Source organism: Stenella coeruleoalba (assembly GCF_951394435.1).
Source record: "Stenella coeruleoalba genome assembly, chromosome: 15".
Taxonomy (NCBI): Eukaryota; Metazoa; Chordata; class Mammalia; order Artiodactyla; family Delphinidae; genus Stenella; species Stenella coeruleoalba.
In genome coordinates this window covers 45,538,728-45,558,382 of record NC_137161.1, presented here as the reverse complement: position 1 = coordinate 45,558,382, position 19,655 = coordinate 45,538,728, and the positions used below count along the sequence as shown (strand labels likewise).

The following is a 19,655-nucleotide window of genomic DNA, read 5'->3' as shown; positions in this document are numbered from 1 at the left end:
ACTATGTAGGGAGATAATGAGGTTTGTGAACCCCCCAGTAATTCATCTCCATTTCTACTTTATTAATTTATTTTTATTAATTTTTATTGGAGTATGGTTGCTTTACAACGTTGTGTTAGCCTCCACTGCACAACAAAATGAATCAGCCATGCACATACAGATATCCCCTCCCTTTTGGACCCATTTCTACTTTAACTGACAGACCATAATTTCTACCACAAAGCCAATACCCTCTTCAGGTGATGTCCTCTCTGTGGCAAACTGAAATCTAGTTGATATATTTCCCCGATGATTTCATATCTCCATGATTTTTTTTCAGTCATGAATTTCAGCCAGGGCAGTCACATTTGTATTCGAAGCCTGCCAACTCTGACCAGAAATCAGGTGTCCGCTTAAGACACACCTTGACAAGCGGATTAGATGTTCTAGTGAAAGGCAGATAAATGTCACTCATGTCACTATAAATAAAAGTCTGGGCCTGCTTATCAGCTTGTAGGGTTGAGGTCATACCTTCTACACTTCTTAGTGCTTCACACTTTATTATCCTTTAAAGGAGGCCTTTTCCATCCAGTTTCTCCATTTATACCCCCAAAGGGAATTATGACTGTTCAACTCCTTGAAACATATGCCTTCTGTCAACTTCCTGTCTTTTGCTTCAGGAGACAATACAACCTGTGGCCTTAAACAGAAATCTGCCAGAATCTTCTCAAATGTCATGTTATGGAATGAAATGGAGCAGGACCCTTTCATAGTGCTGACCTAGGACGTCTTATACCCGCTTTACAAGCGAATCACATTCTGGTGGGCTTTGACTGTTCGGGGTTACATTTCAGAGCATGGGATCTGTCATTGAAATCCATGTAATAACAAGTATGGATTTGGACTTGTGGCTTTGGTCAAATCCTGTTCTTTGAAACCGAACTACATACAGCCAAAGTTTGCAAAAACATCAGTCGCAGCCTGTATACACTCCAAAAGTATCTGAGGGATACAAGGCCTTGCAAAAAAAAAAAAAAAAAAAAGGATTTTTGTGGTTAGAGAAATTGCGAGATGGGGCATGCCAAAAGGCTCTAACGTGGCCACAGAAATGTAGTCTGCTTAACTCAGTTCAACCCAGAGCTCCTAAAGTCACGTGACTACAGATCCCCTTTCTCACATGCTTTGGGGGTACGATGCTCATTGTTTTATGTCTTTGGTCAACTTAAGGTGTGAGGACAGACTGAGAAAGTTTACAGGGAAATAAGCTTTCTGAATACATTTAGCAGTGTGTACAGACCGAGGCCTTAACAAATGCATCTTTCAGTTATTTCCAGTTCTGCATTACCTTTCTGTACCTACATTTCTGAGCTGCATTTTTTTTTTTTTTTTTTCTGAGCTGCATTCTTAAGTTCAGTGAGGACAGGACTGCACAGGAACAAACATGTTTTCACCAACGTCATGTTCATTTGTACCTGTGAATTACACCTGGTGATAATGATTGCACATTGTTTTGTGCTACAAAGAGCATTTAAGACAAGATCTGAATATATCAAAATCCTAGAAATTTGGAAAAGTAGCTTTGGATGGGTTCTAAGAGCAGAAACTTGGCGATTCCATTTCTGTTTCTGTGTCCTAAGACAGAGGTTCTCAAAGTTTCTGGCCTTGGGACTCCTTTATACTCTTCAAACTTATTGAGCACCCCAAAGAGCTTTTGTTCAGGTAATAATATCTGTCAATATTTACCATGTTAGAAATCAAACCTGAGAAAATTTAAAAATGCTTAGAATACTAAAATAAATAATTATTAATTGGGACTTCCCTGGTGGTCAGTGGTAGAGTCCGCCTTCCAACGCAGAGGACGCTGGTTCGATCCCTGGTCAGGGAACTAAGATCCCATATGCTGCGGGGCAACTAAGCCCAGGTGCCGCAGCTACTGAGCTTGCAGCCTCAAGGAGACAGCCCACGTGCCACAAACTACAGAGTCCACGTGCCACAACTAGAGAGAGAAAACCCACATGCCACAACTAGAAAGAAGCCTGTGCGCTGCAACGAAAGATCCCATATGCCGCAACTAAGACCCGACGCAGCCAAAAAAGAAAGAAAATTATTAATTCACTTTAACAAAAAACCCATAACATGCTAACATAAGTAACATATTTTAATAAAACAACTATTTTTCCCAAAATTAGTGAGAAGATTGGCATTGTTTTATATTTTTTGAAATTCTTCAGTGTCTGGCTTAATAGAAGACAACTGGGTTGCCACAGCTGCTTCTGATATTCAATCTGTTGCGCTATCACATCACATAGCCTCTGAACAATACACTCAGAGAATGAGAGTGAAGAGGGAAAATCACATTTTTTTTTGGCCTTGCTGCTCGGCATGCAGGATCTTAGTTCCCGGACCAGGGATCGAACCCATGGCCCCTGCAGTGGAAGCACGGAGTCCTAACCACTGGACCACCAGGGAAGTCCCCAAAATCACATCTTAATATTACTATGAAAATAGTTTTAACCTCATGGACCCCCTGAACAGGTCTCTGGGATCTTAGGGGTCCCTGGATCACATTTTGAGAACTACTGCTCTAAGAATTCAATTCAATAAAAATATTGACAATCTACTGGATGCCCACAACAAGATTAATAAAGACATGTCCCTGCTTCCAGGAAACTCACAGTGTCTCCTTCCACACACACCTCCTTTTTTTCCTATTGAATCTCACTGAGATTTCAAGACTCATTGTCATTCAACTTCCTACTTATCATCTCTGATTTCCCCATTAGATGACTAGATCTCTATCTTTTTAAAATGTCTGTAGCAGTTATTGTCTGTGCAATTCATCTGGGATTTTTAATCATACACTGTGGTATGAGACTTGTTTACCGTAGGTCAAAATGCGACTTTATTATGCTGTGGTTGTATCTTGTCCTTGCTACTGATGGTAGGCTCTTTGAAAGCAATGATTTATTTTGTTAATCGTGCCCAACACAGGCAGGCAGCAGGGACTGTGGACCTTAAATACATATTTAATAATTTGATTTGCAGCTTAATTAAAAAGTGTGGCAGAGATAAGGCGTGTTCACCAATCCTGTTTCCTGTTCCTATTCTTGAGCACTCCAAAAGACTGTATTTCCCAATCTTGTCTTCAGTTGGGTTGGGACCATGTGACTGGGATTTGGTCAAACGGATGCAAGTAAAAATTATGTAAGCCCCCATCAAGCCTGGCCCTTCAGAACATCCAGGGCAGCCCTCCTGCCCTGTCTTCCTTTGGTAGTGGCTGTGGTGGTCATGTGTTGAGCTGGCAGAACCACAGGATGAAAGCAGCTGGATCCCTGAGTCACCCCGTGGAGGACAGCCCTGTAGGGTAGCTCAACTGCACATATGGTCAGCTGATGAGATTTCAGGCATTACTTATTACCACAGCAAAGCCTAGCTTATCCTGATATGTTAGAGGAAAGAGGATGTTCACAGACGAGATAGGAAACAATGTAAGACACAACACCATGTGTTATAAGTCAAGGAGTGCTATGGAAGGTGAGGGCAGGCAGGAGCCAGTCTGGGCTCATGTGCTGGGAGAGATTTCTGGAGAAGAGGGGGAAGAGGGAATACATAGGATATGAATTGGCAGAAGACTCTTTCCTTTGCGAAGGATAGGAACTTAGCCCAAAACATCTTAGGGCAAAAGGATCATTTGTTGGTTCATGGAATTAAAGGACAGGTTTACCAAACAAACTGTAGGAAGAGGGATTTAGCTGTACTCAAAACCCACTGAAACCAGGGACTAAATCTGCTCCTCTCATTGCAGACTGGCAGTAAGTCCCATTCTTATCTTTTGGCTTTCAACCATCTGGGAGGGATTGCCTCACCATCCTTATGGCTTGAAGTTCAAAAATGCTGGGCAAGGGCTCTCAATGGCCAAGCTTGCCCAGCTACCCATCCCCGTACCAAAATGCTTGCGGCGTGTGTTCCTATAAGATACTTCTGCAGGGAAGCCGGGTATTGAGGAGGGGCTGTTTCTAGGAGAAATGAAGGACTTCACCACAGATAGAATTCCCGGTAATAGTTTTGGCTGTCCTTAGGTAAAATATGGGTTCATCATTTCTCTAATTTCCACACCAGCAGTTTAAACAAAGACCACAGAGGAGGGGGCATGGATACTGCATGCCAGGTCGTAGGGGGAAATGCTTTCACAGAGGCCTCCTGAGGTGAGCCTTTAGGATTGAGTGTGATTTATCAAGCCAAGAGGGGATTCCAGGGAGACAGACTTCCAGGCTTGAGCAAACGGACATAAATAACTCCCCTTCCACACCTTCCTTTTTATATGTTGAAAAAAAATGTATTTGAAGCCATCAGAAAACAAAGGACAAAAGTATTCTGTTAGTGCAAGGACAGAGGATTAAATGATCTTTACCTGGACTGAAACACAAGCTGTGTGAATAAGCAAATGACTTAACCCCTCTACAACCTGGCCTTCTCATCTGTTACGTGAAGATGATAAAAGCACCCTCAGAACGCCCAAGTGACGATCAAATTTGAGAATCCCTTAGCCAATGCTTTAGCACATTGTAAACGCTCAATTAAATGCTGGAGAGTGATACCAGTAATTATTTTATACGCATAAATGTAGCTGGATGCTTGAATTAGATGCTGAACGGTACATTCCATTTTACAACTATTTAAAGTGAGTTACTTATGCAAACCAGCCATCATTAGTGCAAAATACTTTTTAAAAATACGGTTGCTAGTCCAGATACGTACTGTGGCATAAAACCGGGAGAAAGCAGGAAGCAGAAATAACGAGTGCGTGTAGATGCTTAGATTCTACGTGAATCAAGATAGGTGGGAAAGAGGAGGAGACCAGACCGGCCAAGGCTCCCTGGCGGCCTGCGAGGCGCAGGGATCCCGCCCGAGGGGCGCCCGCCGCAGAAGAGGCTCCGGGACACGTACCGCCGAGAACGCGCGCCGAGCCGCGCCGGCTGCTGCCCTCGCCACCCGCTCCACTGGCCAGCCCCGCCCCCGACCAGGCCCGCTCTGCCCAGCCGGGTCGGAGCTTCCTTCCCGGCTTCCCAGGCGGCAGCGCCATCACCTCACTTCCTGTCGCCGGGTGCACGTGGGAGGAAGTGCCAGTGCCTGTGGCCCGCTGCTGCCTGTCTCTCTGGTTACGTCCGTCCGCGGGCCGGGCAGCCGCCTACAGCTGCGCCGCCGCTATGGGAGTCCCGGCTTTCTTTCGCTGGCTCAGCCGCAAGTACCCGTCCATCATTGTCAACTGCGTGGAAGAGAAGGTGAGGAGGCGCCCGGAGGCCGCCACGCCAGCGCCAGGAGCTCCGGCGCGTCCAGGCCGCGGTCCTTGGGGCCCGCCGCTCGCCCGGGCGGCGTCGTGCGGGGGCCCGCGCTGCGTTCGCCCCCGGCAGCCGCGGCCCGCCGGGCGCCGGGCGCGGGCGCTCGGACTCGGGCTCCGGGGGTGGCATGGGCGGGGCGAGGGTCGAGCGGCGGAGCTCGCGGAGGGATGCTCCTCCCCGGTCCGCAGATTCCCCGGCGGAAGGCCCCGCCCACGGCTTTGTTTCTTCCTTGCTCGCCCGGTTTGGGTTTCGAAAGCGGCTGCCCGGCCGTCGGGCAGCGCGCGGCTGGTCAGCTGAGTTAGCTGGTTAGGGATGCGCGGGTGCTCCTGCCAGCCTCTAACCACTTTGTGAAGTAATGCTGGGGGGGAGGGGAGGCAGCTTTTTGTCGTTTCCTGTCCTAGCCTGAAAGGTTTTCTGCTAGGGGAGAGGCCATTTGTTGCTGTTGTCAGGTCCTACGGAGAGAGCAGCACCTCGGAAATGTCTAGGATAGGACAGAAGTCCCTTAAGTGCCCCCTTGTCTAGGTGCCCAACTGCTGGGCATGCCTTTGACATTTTCAGAATTCCTGGATGCACTTGGACAATACACTTTTTGCTGTTGGTTTGTTAGTGTTACGTAGACTGTTGGCCGTTCTTGAGTTTTGTATTTGTCGTTTCCTTGTTTCCGTCCCAGTTCGATTTTGTACTCTTAATGAGAATTTCCGGATTGGGAAGTTCAGGGGCACATTATGCTCCCCACCCCTTCGTTTTTGAAGGAAGTGCCCAGTCGACACTGGGAACTTTTTGCTTAGGCTAGTGAGATTTGTTTGTTCGTTTGTTTGTTTTTTGGACAGGTAGATGGATCTCCAGGGTTCATTCGATGTGAGATCTTGATTTTGCTTAGTTTCTATCCTAGGAGGAACCGAAACTCTTGTTCTGATGAATTTCCAGTACTCTGTGTGCTTTTCTCAAAGAGAAACTGTTAAACTGAATGCTCATGTCCTTTGCTTTTAAAACTTTTATCAAACTTTATTTAAAGTTTACTTACATCTTATCCCATTTCTACTCTCCAGTGATAACTGCTTTAAACTATGTTTGGTTCTATCTCTAAATGTCTTGCTGACATCTGATTTATTGATTTTGAGTGTATCTGTTGAATTCTAGCTATGATAGAAGAGGATGTAGTCACTTATACAGTGCCCTTCCCCACATGCCCCCCCATCCTCCTAATCATTATTTTTATTTCTTCTATTGGTAAACTTGATAAATTTAAGTAATATTCCTTTATTGTTTTATTCCATCTCCTTTACAAAGTATCCCGTGATTCTTCACATTCTGAGGTTAGGTATTAGCTTTTCTACTGCTGTTTCCTTACTCTTCATCCCAAGCTTCTCAGCTGTGCTCTTGCTTCTTTGGCATCCAGAATTAAATTGTCAGGGCTTTGGCTATACAGGTTTCTTTCAAAACATGAAAAATCAAATAGTATTGGTGATGATTGCCACTGTGTAGATTCAGATTATGTACTGTGACTGTTTCTTCTCTTGTGCTACTTTTGTCTTTTTCTGTGTGTTGCCTGTTTTCCATTATACATCGTTCCCCATCTAGACTCTCCTTCATCAGTTATTCTGTCGAGTCCTCTTTCTAGTTGGAGACTGCTTGAAGTCTTTATTTCTGTTGCTGTCACACCTGGTTATTTAGACTTGCTAGAAAGCCGCTTCCTGAGATTTTTAAAAATTTCTTCAGTTGGAGGTACTGTTTTTTAACCATTATCTCTCTTGGCTTAAACCCTTCCTTGGTTTTTGTTCTTACTTGAGTTCTTAAGAAGTGGTGTGTGGTATGTGAGTTTTCTAAGTCCATTCTACCCTTGTATACGTGAATAATCATTAGCTAAGCAGAGTTTGAAAATTACTTTCCCTCAAAACTTTGAAGGCATTGTTCTTTTGACTTCTGTCATCCAGAATTGTTGATGAGAAGTTGAATGTTAATGTGATTTATTTATTTAGCTAACACTTATTTAGTGTTTAACATGTACTAGGCACTTCACAGATGAATTTATTAAATCCTCATAACAGCTACATAACTATTTCTCCTTCTCCTCCCCCCCCTTCTCCTTCTTATTACAGATGAGAAAATGAAGCACACAGGGGTTAAGTAAGGTACTCAAGGTCTTGTGGCTAATAACATGTCAGAGCCAGTGTCAAAACCAGGAAGCCCATGCTCTTGGTTTCTGTGTTCTTTTGCTTTCATTCTTTTGTAGTTGATCCGTTTTTCTTTCTGAATTTTTAAAAGATCTTTATCCTTGGTGGTATAAGCTTTTGTAATTATGTACTTAGGTACAGATTTTTTTTAAAATTTCAATTCATTTTGATCAGTGCTTGGCTGACTCTGAGTCTGGAGGCTTGTGTTCTTTAGTTCTAGGGAATGCTCTTTGATTTTTTTCTTGTTTTCCTTTTACTCTGCCTTCTCTGAGCTCTGAATACTGGTCCTCCTAGATTGATTTATTTTTCTTTTCTCTGTTCTCTCCTCCCTCCTCCACTGAGGTATAATTGACCTAGAACAAACTGCACGCATTTAAAGTGTACAGTTTAATACATTTTGACATATGTGTATGTTCATGAACCCATCACCACAATCAAGATAATGAACATCATCTCTGAAACATTCCTTCTGCCCCTTTGTTGTTCCTCCCCATAACCCCTCCCCACTGCCCATCTTTAGTCAACCACTGATTTATTTCTGACTCTATAGATAAGTTTTCATATCCTACAATTTTATATAAATAGAATTATACAATATGTACTCTTTTTTTTTTTTAACCTGACTTGGTTACTTTCATTCAGAACAATTATTTTGAACGTCATCCATGTTGGTACTTACATCAGTAGTTTATTTCTTATTATTTTTGAATAGTATTCAGTGTTGTGCATATATCACGTTTATTCATTCACCTGATTGGTGAACGTTTGGATTGTTTCCAGTATTCGACTATTAAAAAAAGTCTATGAACATTGGTATACAAATCTTTGTGTGAATGTATGCTTTCATTTCTTTAGAGAAAATACCTAGGAGTGAATTGGTTGCATTGTATGGTAGGTGTTTGATTATTTAAAAAGAAAAACTTGCCAGACTGTTTTCCAAAGAGGTTGTACCATTTCATTGCCACCAGCGGTGTATGAGAGGTCTGGTTGTTTTGCTTCCTTGTCAACACTTAGTATGGTTAGTTTTCCTAGTTTTAGCCATTCTAGTGTAGTGTTATCTCAGTGTGGTTTTAATTTGCATTTCCCTGATGAGAAATGATGTTGAGCATCTTTGGGTGCTTATTTGCTTTCCATATGTCTTCTTGAGTGAGGTGTCTATTCATATCTTTTGCCCATTTTTAAGTTAAGTTGTTTGTCTTACTGAATTGTAGAGTTTCTTACATATTGATTTTTTTTTGCAAATATTTTCCCTTAATCTGTGGCTTGTCTTCTTACTTAGTGCAAAGAATGAGCAAAAGTTTTTAATTTTAGTAGTCTGCTTTCTTTCTTTTTCCTCAGTATTCCTGCTTTTTGTGTTATATTTAAGAAATCTTTGCCAAGGTCACCAAGATTTTTTCTTGTGTTTTCTTAGAGAGGTCTCATTATGCTTTTAGTTCATACTATGCTTTCTGTTTTTTAGGGGTTTTTTCATGGTGAATTACATTGATTTTTAAATGTTAAACACACCTTGCATTTCAGGTGGATAAATCCCACCTGGTCATGGTGTATTATTTTTATATACTGTTGGAGTCAGTCTGCTAACATTTTCTTGAGAATTTTTACATTTATGTTCAAAAACGATGTTTGTCTATAGTGTTTTTATAATTTTTTTTTTTTTTTGCATTACGCAGGCCTCTCACTGTTGTGGCCTCTCCCGTTGCGGAGCACAGGCTCCGGACGTGCAGGCTTAGCGGCCATGGCTCACGGGCCCAGCCGCTCCGCGGAATGTGGGATCTTCCCGGACCGAGGCACGAACCCGTGTCCCCTGCATCGGCAGGCGGACTCTCAACCACTGCACCACCAGGGAAGCCCCTATAATGTTTTTGTCCAGTTTTGGTATCAGAGTAATCTTGGCCTCACATTGAGTTGCGAGGTACATACCCTCTTTAGTTTTGTGGAAGCGTCTGTGTAGAATTGGTATTATTTCTTCCTTCAGTATTTGGTAGAATTCATCATTGAAGCCATCCGGACCTGAAGTTTTTTGGGAAGGTTTAAGCTAAAAATATAATTTTTTTAGTAGACATAGGGGTATTCAGATTATCTTTTTTTTTTTTTTTTTTTTGCGGTACACAGGCCTCTCACTGTTGTGGCCTCTCCTGTTGCGGAGCACAGGCTCCGGACACGCAGGCTCAGCGGCCATGGCTCACGGGCCCAGCTGCTCCACGGCATGTGGGATCTTCCCGGACCGCGGCACGAACCCGTGTCCCCTGCATCAGCAGGCGGATTCTCAACCACTGCGCCACCAGGGAAGCCCTATCTGTTTTTTTAATGAGCTTTTGTAGTTTGTATCTTACACAGATTTTGTTCGTCTAAGTTGTCCAATTTGTTGCTATAAGGTTGTTCATAGGATTGCTTATTATCTTTTTAATATCAATAGAAAATGTAGTGATGTCACTTCTCTCATTCCTGCTACTAATTTTGTCCTTTCTCTTTTATTCCATTATCAGTCTGGCTAGACTGATCTCAGAGAACTAGCTTTTGGTTTCATTGATTTTTCTATATTATTTTTTCTCTTTTCTACTTCATCGACTTCTGTTCTTTTTTTATTATTTCTTATGCTCATTTTGAGTTTAGCTTGTGTTTCTTGTCCTCTTAAGGTAGAAGCTGAGGTCATTGTATTGATGCTGCTTCTTTGAGTTGCTTCTGTTGAGTGCCATAAGCTGCCTGCTAGGTGCTGTTCCAGTGGCACATCACAAACATTGACATGTTGTCTTTTCATTTTCATTCAGTAAAAAATACTTTCTCATATCCCCTTGACTTCTATGGCCCATTGGTTATTCAGAAGAGTGTTCCTTAATTTTCAGATATTTGGGGGATTTTCCAGGCATTCTTTTTCTGTTATTGACTTCTAATTTAGTTCCTTTGTCAGAGAACATAACTTTCCATAATTTGAATTACGTATTTTAAAGCTTAACTGATTTGTTTTATGACCCAGAATATGGTCTTGGTAAATGTTTCATTTTGACTTGAAAAACACACAAGTTCTGCTGTTGTTGGGTAGAGTGTTCTGTAAATATTATCATGCTGGTTGATAGGATATGGAAGACTTGAACAGCACATTGATTTTCTGTCTCCTGTTCTATCAATATATATGGAAATCTTCTATAATTTTTTTGGATTTGTCTGCTTCTTCTTTCAGCTTTGTTGGTTTTTGCTCTTTGCATTTTAAAACTCTTTTATTAGTGCATAAATGCTTAAGATTGTTAGGTCGTCTTGATGAATGTGTTTCTTATTTTTTGAAGATTTGATACTTTTCTTTTTTAAAAAATTTATTTATTTTTGGCTGCATTGGGTCTTCGTTGCTGTGCGCGGGCTTTCTTCAGTTGCGGCGAGCGGGGGCTACTCTTCATTGCAGTGTGCAGGCTTCTCATCGTGGTGGCTTCTCATTGTGGAGCACGTGCTCTAGGCGCGTGGGCTTCAGTAGTTGTGACATGCGGGCTGAACAGCTGTGGCATGCAGGCTCAGTAGTTGTGGCTCGTGGGCTTAGTTGCTCTGCAGCATGTGGGATCCTCCCAGACGAGTGGTCGAACCCGTGTCCCCTGCATTGGCAGGCGGATTCCTAACCATTGCGCCACCAGGGAAATACCTGAATGTGCTCCTTTATCATCATAAAATGACCTTTATCCTTGGTAATATTCTTTGCTCTGAAATCTGTTTTGTCCAGTATTAATATAACCAGATCTTTTGACTAGTGTTAATATGGTCTATTCCCCTACTTTCTATCTTATGAATTTGTCTATTCTAGGAGCTAATATAAGTGGAATTATATAATATTTGTCATTTTTTGTCTGGTTTATTTCACTTTTTCATTTCGCATAGTGTTTTCAAGATTCATCCATGTTTAGCATGTATCAATTTCTTTCTTTCTCTTTTTTTTTCGGATTTTGGAAACCTTTTAATTGAAGTATATATACACAAATACATATATGCATGTATAGTCACTTAAATGTTTAAACTCTTCATATATTGAAGTTATATAACTGTGTATAGCTTGTTAATTTTCACAAAATAAAAATGTATGACTTGCATCCAGATTATGAAACAGAATATTATCATAGTATTCATACCCCAGAAGTTCCCCTTTGCTCCCTTCTAGACAGTGGCCACCCCACAATCCTGTCTTCTGATAGCGAAGAGTAGTTTTGGTAATGCTTATCTTGTTAAAAATGGTACCGTAACCTCTACTTTCTCTTGTATCTGTGTTTATGAGATTTCATGTTTCTTTGATTTATCTAAGTTTGTTTCGTTACTATGTAGTATTTCACTGTGGAGCCCATTGTATGAAAATGCAATTAATTTTATTGGAAAACAGTTTGGGAGCATCTGTAAAACCTGAAGATACATATATTCTATAACTGTTAATTTTTAAGTCTGTATAATGATATCCCGACACAAGTTATTTTTACCTTTTGACTATTGTGAATAATGCTGCTGTGAACATTGGTGCACAGGTATTTGTACAATAGATCAATACTTTGGGTATATACCTATGAGTGGTCCCTGCTTTTGATTCTTTTGGGTATATATACGTATGAGTGGAATTGCTGGGTCTTATGGTAATTCCATGTTTACCTTTTTGAGGAATTGCCAAACTGTTTTCCCAATCTCTGCCTTGTAAATCGGGCATTTAGAACACTTACATTTAATATGATTATTGATATGGTTAGATTTAAATTTGTAATCTTACTATCTGTTTGCTGTCTGTCTCATCTGTGCTTTGTTTCCATTTTACAATTGTTCTCCTTCTTTTTTATGATTCCATTTTATTTCTTCTTGGCTTTTTAACTACTCTTAATACATTCAACTATCAGTTTCTTTACCTTGTGTTCTTGGCTTATACAGTCCTCCACTCATTAGCTTTCTGGTCTTGGGAAAATGACTTAAACTCTCCTAAACGATGAAGAACTGGAGTTTCTTGCATTTCACCACCCTGTTCCTACAGTCTCTATGCTCTGGTCATCTCTGTAGGAGAGCTGAAATAGGGCAGAATGTTGCCTTGTTTAACATCAGTTGTGAATGTGTGTGTCAGTGGACTCAAATTTTTCATACTTCTTGTGTCTGTGAATGACCTTGAGAGTGCAAAAATTGATTTGGGGGGTTACAAAAAATTTTAGTGAGCGGGTGAATTAGCAAATATGGAATTTGTGAATAAAGAAGATCAGCTGTATATGTGCCACATAAGGTGGTTGTGTGGATTAAGTCGGTTAATCCAAGTTAAGTGCATGAAACAGTGCCTTGCACTGATATTTCAGAATTTTATTTGGTAAGTTAATTTTTGGTAGTTTATATGTCCAAGTAAAAGTGGGGATATTTTCATGTCTAACTCTTGGTAACATTGCGTAATACAGAATTGTGCTGTTTGCATGTAGTGAAATCTAGGTTTCCCACCTTGCTTTTTTTCTTTCTTGGTCAGACTTGCCAGAGGTTTGTCAATTTTGTTGATCTTCTTTGGTTTCATGGATTTTAAAAAATTGTTCTTTTTATTCTCTGTCATTAAATTTTTCTCTAATACTTGTTGTTTTCTTCTTTCTGCTTGCTTTGGGTTTAGTTTGCTCTTCTAGTGTCTTAAAGTGGAAGGTTAGGTTTTTTTTTCTTTTTTTTAAAATCTTAAACGATATGGGAAAAGATTTACGGGTATATAGGGCTCTTAATTTCATAAAATAATAATTCAAGTCATATCAATACATGTTAAAAAGAAGCTTCTAATTTTCCAAATATTTTGATACAAAAAAATTTTAAACAAATATTTTATAGACCTTTTGTGAGAAGAATATAAGGATAGTTACAAGAAACATGCTGTTCAAGTGATCTTATTCAGTTCACTTGGCCTTCTTCAAATCAGTTATAATCAACATGATTCCAGTGAAGGTTAGGTTGTTGATTTGAGATCTTTCTTATTATAGACACTTACAGCTATAAATTTCCCTCTGAACACTGCTTTTGGGTTCTACACTGTAGGTTTTCATATGTTGTGTCTTCATTTTTATTCGACTCAAATTATTTTCTGATTCGCTTTTGATATCTTCTTCAATTTATTGGTTATTCATTAGTGTGTTGTTAAATTTCCACATGTTTATGAATTTGCCAACTTTTCTCCCATTATTGAGTTCATTACTTTGTTGTGGTTGAAGAACATACTTGGCATCACTTTTATGCTTTTATTGAGGTTTGTTTTATGGCCCAGCGATTGGTCTTTCCCAGAGAATGTTCCATATGCAGTTGAGAATGTATATTCTGTTGAGTGGAGTGTTCTGTAAAAGTCTGTTAGGTCTGGTTGGTTTATAGTGTTGTTGCAGTTATCTGTTTCCTTGTTGATCTTCTGTTCAATTCTGTCCATTTTTGAAAGTGGAGTATTGAAGTCTCCCAACTATTATTGTTCAATTGTCTGTTTCTTTCATTTTTGTCATTTATTAAAAGTTGCATGTATTTTGATGCTGTTACTAAGTGCATGTGTTTCTAGTTGTTATGTCTTCTTGATGGATTGACCTTTTTTATCATTATCAAATGTCATTATTTCCAGTAAGTCTTTTTTAAAGTCTAGGTATTTTGTCTGATACTAGTACAGCCACTCCAGTTTTCTTGTGGTTGTTGTTTGAGTCTCTTTCCCCATCCATTTACTTTCACTCTGTATCTTTGAATCTCAAGTGTGTCTCCTGTAGACAGCGTATAATTGGATATTTTTTTAAATCCAGTCTGACAACTTTTGTCTTTTGATTGGATTGTTTAATCCATTCACATTTAATGTTATTGATATCACTGAATTTACATTTGCCCTTTTACTTTCTGTTTTCTGTATGTATTTTTAATGTAGTGTTTAGATTTCATTAGTGATCTTTTTAAAAAATATATCTTAAGGGCTTACTATACACATCTTAATCAGCTTTAGATTTTTTTTTTTTTTTGTCTTTTGGCTGCACCATGCTTACAGATCTTAGTTCTCTGACCAGGGATTGAACCCAGGCCCCTGGCAGAGAAAGCCCAGAGTTAGCTTTAGATTTATACTAGCTGAATTCCAGTAATATATAGAACCTTTACTGCTGTATGGCTTGATTACCATTTTCCTTTTGTTTTTAATTTTATTTTTGGCTGCGTTGGGTCTTTAGTTACAGCATGCAGGATCTTTTGTTGTGGCGTGCGGGCTTCTCTCTAGTTGTGGCACATGGGCTCTGTAGTTTGTGGCACACGGGGCTCTCTAGTTGAAGCACGAGGGCTCAGTAGTCGTGGCATGCGGTCTTAGTTGCCCCGCAGCATGTGGGATCTTAGGTCTCCAACCAGGGTTTTGAACCCACGTCCCCTGCATTGCAGGATGGATTCTTTACCACTGGACCACCAGGGAAGTCCCCCCATTTTCCTTTTTTTACATGGTATTGTCATTATATGTATTATATCTGTTAATGTTACAAACCCTACAGTGCATTGCTATAATTATTACTTTACCATCTGTGGTTACTTCCATAGCATATTGCTATTTTGCTTCTACCCACCTCTTTTTGGGCTGTTACTAGGAAATATATTACATTTATATTAAAGTGTGTGTTGTAAGCCATAGTATTTTACAAAATATCATTTCATCCAACTGTTTTTTTGCAATAGCAGTTAAGAAAAGAAAGGATTAAAAAAATGTATTATATTATCTTTAGTGGGGTCACTTAACTTTCAGCCTGAAGAACTTCCTTTAGTATTTCTTGTAAGTCCAGTCAGCTAGCAACAAATGCAATTTTTGTTTATCTGGCAAAGTCTTTATTTCACCTTCTTTTTATTTTTTTGCGGTACGTGGGCCTCTCACTGTTGTGGCCTCTCCCATTGCGGAGCACAGGCTCCGGACGCGCAGGCTCAGCGGCCATGGCTCACGGGCCCAGCCGCTCTGCGGCATGTGGGATCTTCCCAGACCGGGGCACGAACCTGTGTCCCCTGCATCGGCAGGCGGACTCTCAACCACTGCACCGCCAGGGAAGCCATCACCTTCATTTTTGAACAGTGGCCTTCCCGGATATATGATTCTTGGTTAACATTTTTTTTTTTTTTCTGTTTCGGCCCTTTATATATGTAATCCCACTGCTTTCTGGCCTCCATTATTTCTTCTTTTTTTTTTTTAATTTCCTGTGGAGATTTTATTGAAATCATATCAAATTTATAGATTACTTGAGGGAAGGCTGACAATTTTGCAGTACAGTTTAAGGGGCTACTGTTTGTTGTGGTGCACGGGCTTCTTATTGTGGTGACTTCTCTTGTTGCAGAGCATGGGCTCTAGGTGCGTGGGCTTCAGTAGTTGCAGTGCGTGGGCTCAGTAGTTGTGCACAGGCTCTAGAGCGCAGGCTCAGCAGATGTGGCACACGGGCTTAGTTGCTCCGTAGCATGTGGGAATCTTCCCGGACCAAGGCTTGAACACGTGTCCCCTGCGTTGGAAGGCGGATTTTTTTTTTTTTTTGTGGTACACGGGCCCCTCTCACTGCTGTGGTCTCTCCCGTTGCAGAGCACACGCTCCATTCACGCAGGCTCAGTGGCCATGGCTCACAGGCCCAGCCGTTCCGCGGCATGTGGGATCCTCCCCGACCGGGGCACGAACCCACGTCCCCTGCATCGGCAGGCGGACTCTCAACCACTGTGCCACCAGGGAAGCCCTGGCAGGCGGATTCTTAACTGCTGCACCACCAGGGAAGTCCCTGGCCTCCATTATTTCTGCTAGAAGCCAGCTGTTAAATTTATTGGGGTTCCCTTGTAAGTGACTCGTCATTTTTCCTATTGGTTCTTTGAAGGTTTTCTCCTTGTCTTATACCTTCATCATTTTAACTCTGATGTATCTGTCTGTGGGTCTCATTGTGCTTATCTTACTTGGAGTTGTTAGAGCTGCCTGCACGTGTAGGTTATTGTTTTTCAATACATTTGGGAACTTTTTTGTTATTATTTCCTTGAATATTTTTTCTGCTCCTTGCTCCCCTTTCCTTCCAGTACTCCAGTTGTATGTTCATGTATTTATTTCTGTCTCATATTTCTCTCAGGCTCTGTTCATTTTTCTTCATCCTTTTTTCTCTCTACTCCTCAGCTTGCATAATCTATTAATCTAAGTTTAAGAATTTTTTTTTTTTTTTTTTTTTTTTTGCTGCACGCAGGCTTTCTCTAGTTGTGGTGAGTGGGGGCTACTCTTTGTTCCGCTGCACAGGCTTTTCGTTGTGGTGGCTTCTCTTGCTGTGGAGCACAGGCTCTAGGCGCAAGGGCTTCAGTAGTTGCAGCACGCAGGCTCAGTGGTTGTGGCACGTGGGCTTAGTTGCTCCACAGCATGTGGAATCTTCCCAGACCAGGGATCAAACCCATGTCCCCTGCATTGGCAGGCGGATTCTTAACCATTCAGCCATCAGGGAAGTTCCAAGGATTCTTTTTTTATTTTTTGGTGTTTTTTTTTTTGGCTGTGTTGAGTCTTTGTTGCTGCACGCGGGCTTTATCTAGTTGTGGCGAGCGGGGGCTACTCTTCTCTGCTGTGTGCAGGCTTCTCACTGAGGTGGCTTCTCATGTTGTGGAGCACGGGCTCTAGGTGCGTGGGCTTCAGTAGTTGTGGCACACGGGCTCAGTAGTTGTGGCTCGCGGGCTTTAGAGTGTAGGCTTCAGTAGTTGTGGTGCACGGGCTTAGTTGCTCCACAGCATGTGGGATCTTCTGGGACCAGGGCTCGAACCCGTGTCTCCTGCATTGGCAGGCAGATCTTAAGCACTGCGCCACCTGGGAAGTCCCAAGACTTCTTTCTTTTGCCAGTTCAAATCTGTTGTTGAGCCCCTGTAGTGAATTTTTGATCTCAGTTATTGTATTTTTCAACTCCAGAGTATCCATTTGTTTGTTTTTTATAATTCTTGTTTTTGTTACTATTTCTATTTGATAAAAGTTGTCATCATACCTTTCTTTAATTCTTTAACCATATGTCTCTTGAATTCTATGAACATATTTATAATAGCTGCTTTAAACTCTATTCTGTTAAATCTGACATCTGGACACTATCACAGGTAGTTTCTTTTGCCTGACTTTTTTCCAGCATGTGGGTCATACTTCTCTGTTTTTCTGCATGCCTGGAATTTTTTTTTTTCCTGCGCACAGGATATTTTAGGTGCTGGTCCCCCCAAGCCCTTCCCGGATGTGTTATTGTTATTTATGTTGCTACTGGCTGGATTATTTTAAGGAGGTGAGTTTCTTTCTCAATGTGTTGTTGTGCCTCTAATACTGATCTTCAGGGAGGTGCAGTTTTGATGTGCCCACAGTCACCCTGCGATGACAGTGGCACACATAGGGCTGTCTCCTACTCTCACCCACTTAACTGCTGCGTGTGATCACCCAGCAGTTAAATTCCATGGATTTTTGTCCATTGCGCCATTGTTCTCAACAGCGCTCAGGCAATAAATTCCTCTACAGACTAATGCAGTGAAATTGTGGCACCTTCCAAGGATTAGCTTCTGAGATTAATGTTTGGTATCTGTTCTAACCCCAGGAGGGTTCCTCCCAGCTGTCTTATTCCCCAGTTCTCTCCTGCAGACCAGCTGGTCTGTGGTTTAGGCTGTATCTTCATTAGATCCCTGATTCTCTACTCAGTTCTTTTCACCACACCTTATGCCGTTCTTGAGAATGAATGCCCTTGGGTGTAAACTTCTCCATGGTCTGTTGCAAATGAAGTCATTTCTGAATTTTCAAAGCTTTTCTTGACTAGATTGCTGTTTGCTCCTTGGACTGTTTCCAAAGGCTTTAAATGTTTTGGTTTTTTAAAAGGTTTTCTCTAGTTCAGCTGGGGAGCAGGTAGGCAGAAGTCCTCATGCAGTCATGCTGGTAGCCAAGCTCTCCAATATGATCTCTGTCTTGGAGAGTGAAGATCAGATCCACACATCTTGCATATTATGTGTCCCCCATAGTTCTGGCTGTAGTCCTTGACACACATTATAGGTGTTCAATAAGTTTATGCTGAATCTAGTGAAATTGCAATTAATCAGTCTGACATACCGCTTAAGATACCAGCTCTGAATTCAGATGACTGGATTCAATCCTGGTCTCTGAACTTGGCAGAAGTGTGACTTCGGAAAGCCACTTACCCCCTCTAAGCATTTGTGTTCTCATCTGTAAGTGGGATACTCTGTACTTCACAGGGTTGTTGTGAGGAGAGAGGGAAATAATCCATGAGTAAAAGCGCTTAGAACAGTATCTATCCCATTTTAAGTGTTCTGTAAACGTTAGTGATCATTAGTAGTCCTTGTTGACTAACACTGCATAAAAATGGAGAGCTGATATACATGCAACTTGAAAAAACACTAATCACTAAAAATACTAAGTTTTTTTTGTTTGACAGCTACATCAAAATTTATGGCCCGAATTTTTAATGCAAATACTGTAATCTAAATTGTTCAGTAGTCTTTTGACCCTTTCTCCCCAAAATGTCACCTGTGTTTTGCAGTTCTTTTTTGGAGTTCTGAGCTGCTTTAAGGGAAGTCTAAAACCAAGTTCTACAGTATGTTATCTACTGTCCAACAGTGGGAGCTCTCGTTACAGTGGAACCTCAGGCATGAGTCCTGATATTCCTAGTGCTGCTGTTAAATATTGTGCAGACTTACACAGAAATGCATTTAGTTAGGTATTACTGATAGTAGTGGTTTCCGCCTTACATTTGAAGAGCCAGAAAGCCGTGTAAGGTTGACTGGAACAGTAGGTTGATGTGAAGCTCATTCTGGGGGTTTACTTCAAAACCTGTGGAGTGTATTTTTATACAGATTCACTGTTTGTGTATGTGTACCATCTTTACTTCTTCAAATACCTTCTTTATTTTGATTCCTTGGCATATTTGTGCACAACCAGGGTAATTTCTCAACTGCTTGTTTAGGATACATATATCCCTTCCTCTTTCCATGCAGTGGGCTTCCTGCAGGGCAGAACTGCCTTGACGGCCAGCCTTTGGGTAGGTGTGCTCCCTGCCCCTGCGGGGAACTGCTGCTCAGCCAGGGTACTGACTGCCCTTCCTCCGCAAGCACTCGTGTTTTATGGGAATAACTGTCTCAAGTTGACTGGTCCACATGGGGCCTGAGAGGGCCAGTGGAGAGGAGAGTGCAGGGCTTGACCCACTGGGCTGTTCCTGCTACTGCTGCGGGATCATCCAGATGCTGT

General features: G+C 41.4%; 1 protein-coding gene across 3 annotated transcripts in view; it reads left to right on the top strand.

The window, feature by feature from the left end:
- The first annotated feature begins 3,288 nt into the window (after positions 1-3,288).
- The window catches only part of XRN2 (5'-3' exoribonuclease 2), an 82,347-nt gene continuing 65,980 nt past the window's right edge, over positions 3,289-19,655 (top strand). Inside the window, exons 1-2 of one of the 3 annotated variants that reach the window (XM_079944169.1) lie at positions 3,289-5,261; positions 9,163-9,404. In XM_079944169.1, the coding sequence (XP_079800295.1) occupies positions 4,790-5,261; positions 9,163-9,404 (714 nt within the window). In that variant the 5' untranslated portion in view covers positions 3,289-4,789. The remainder of the gene's footprint in view (positions 5,262-9,162; positions 9,405-19,655) is intronic. The other 2 variants (XM_079944168.1, XM_079944170.1) reach the window with 2 other exon arrangements.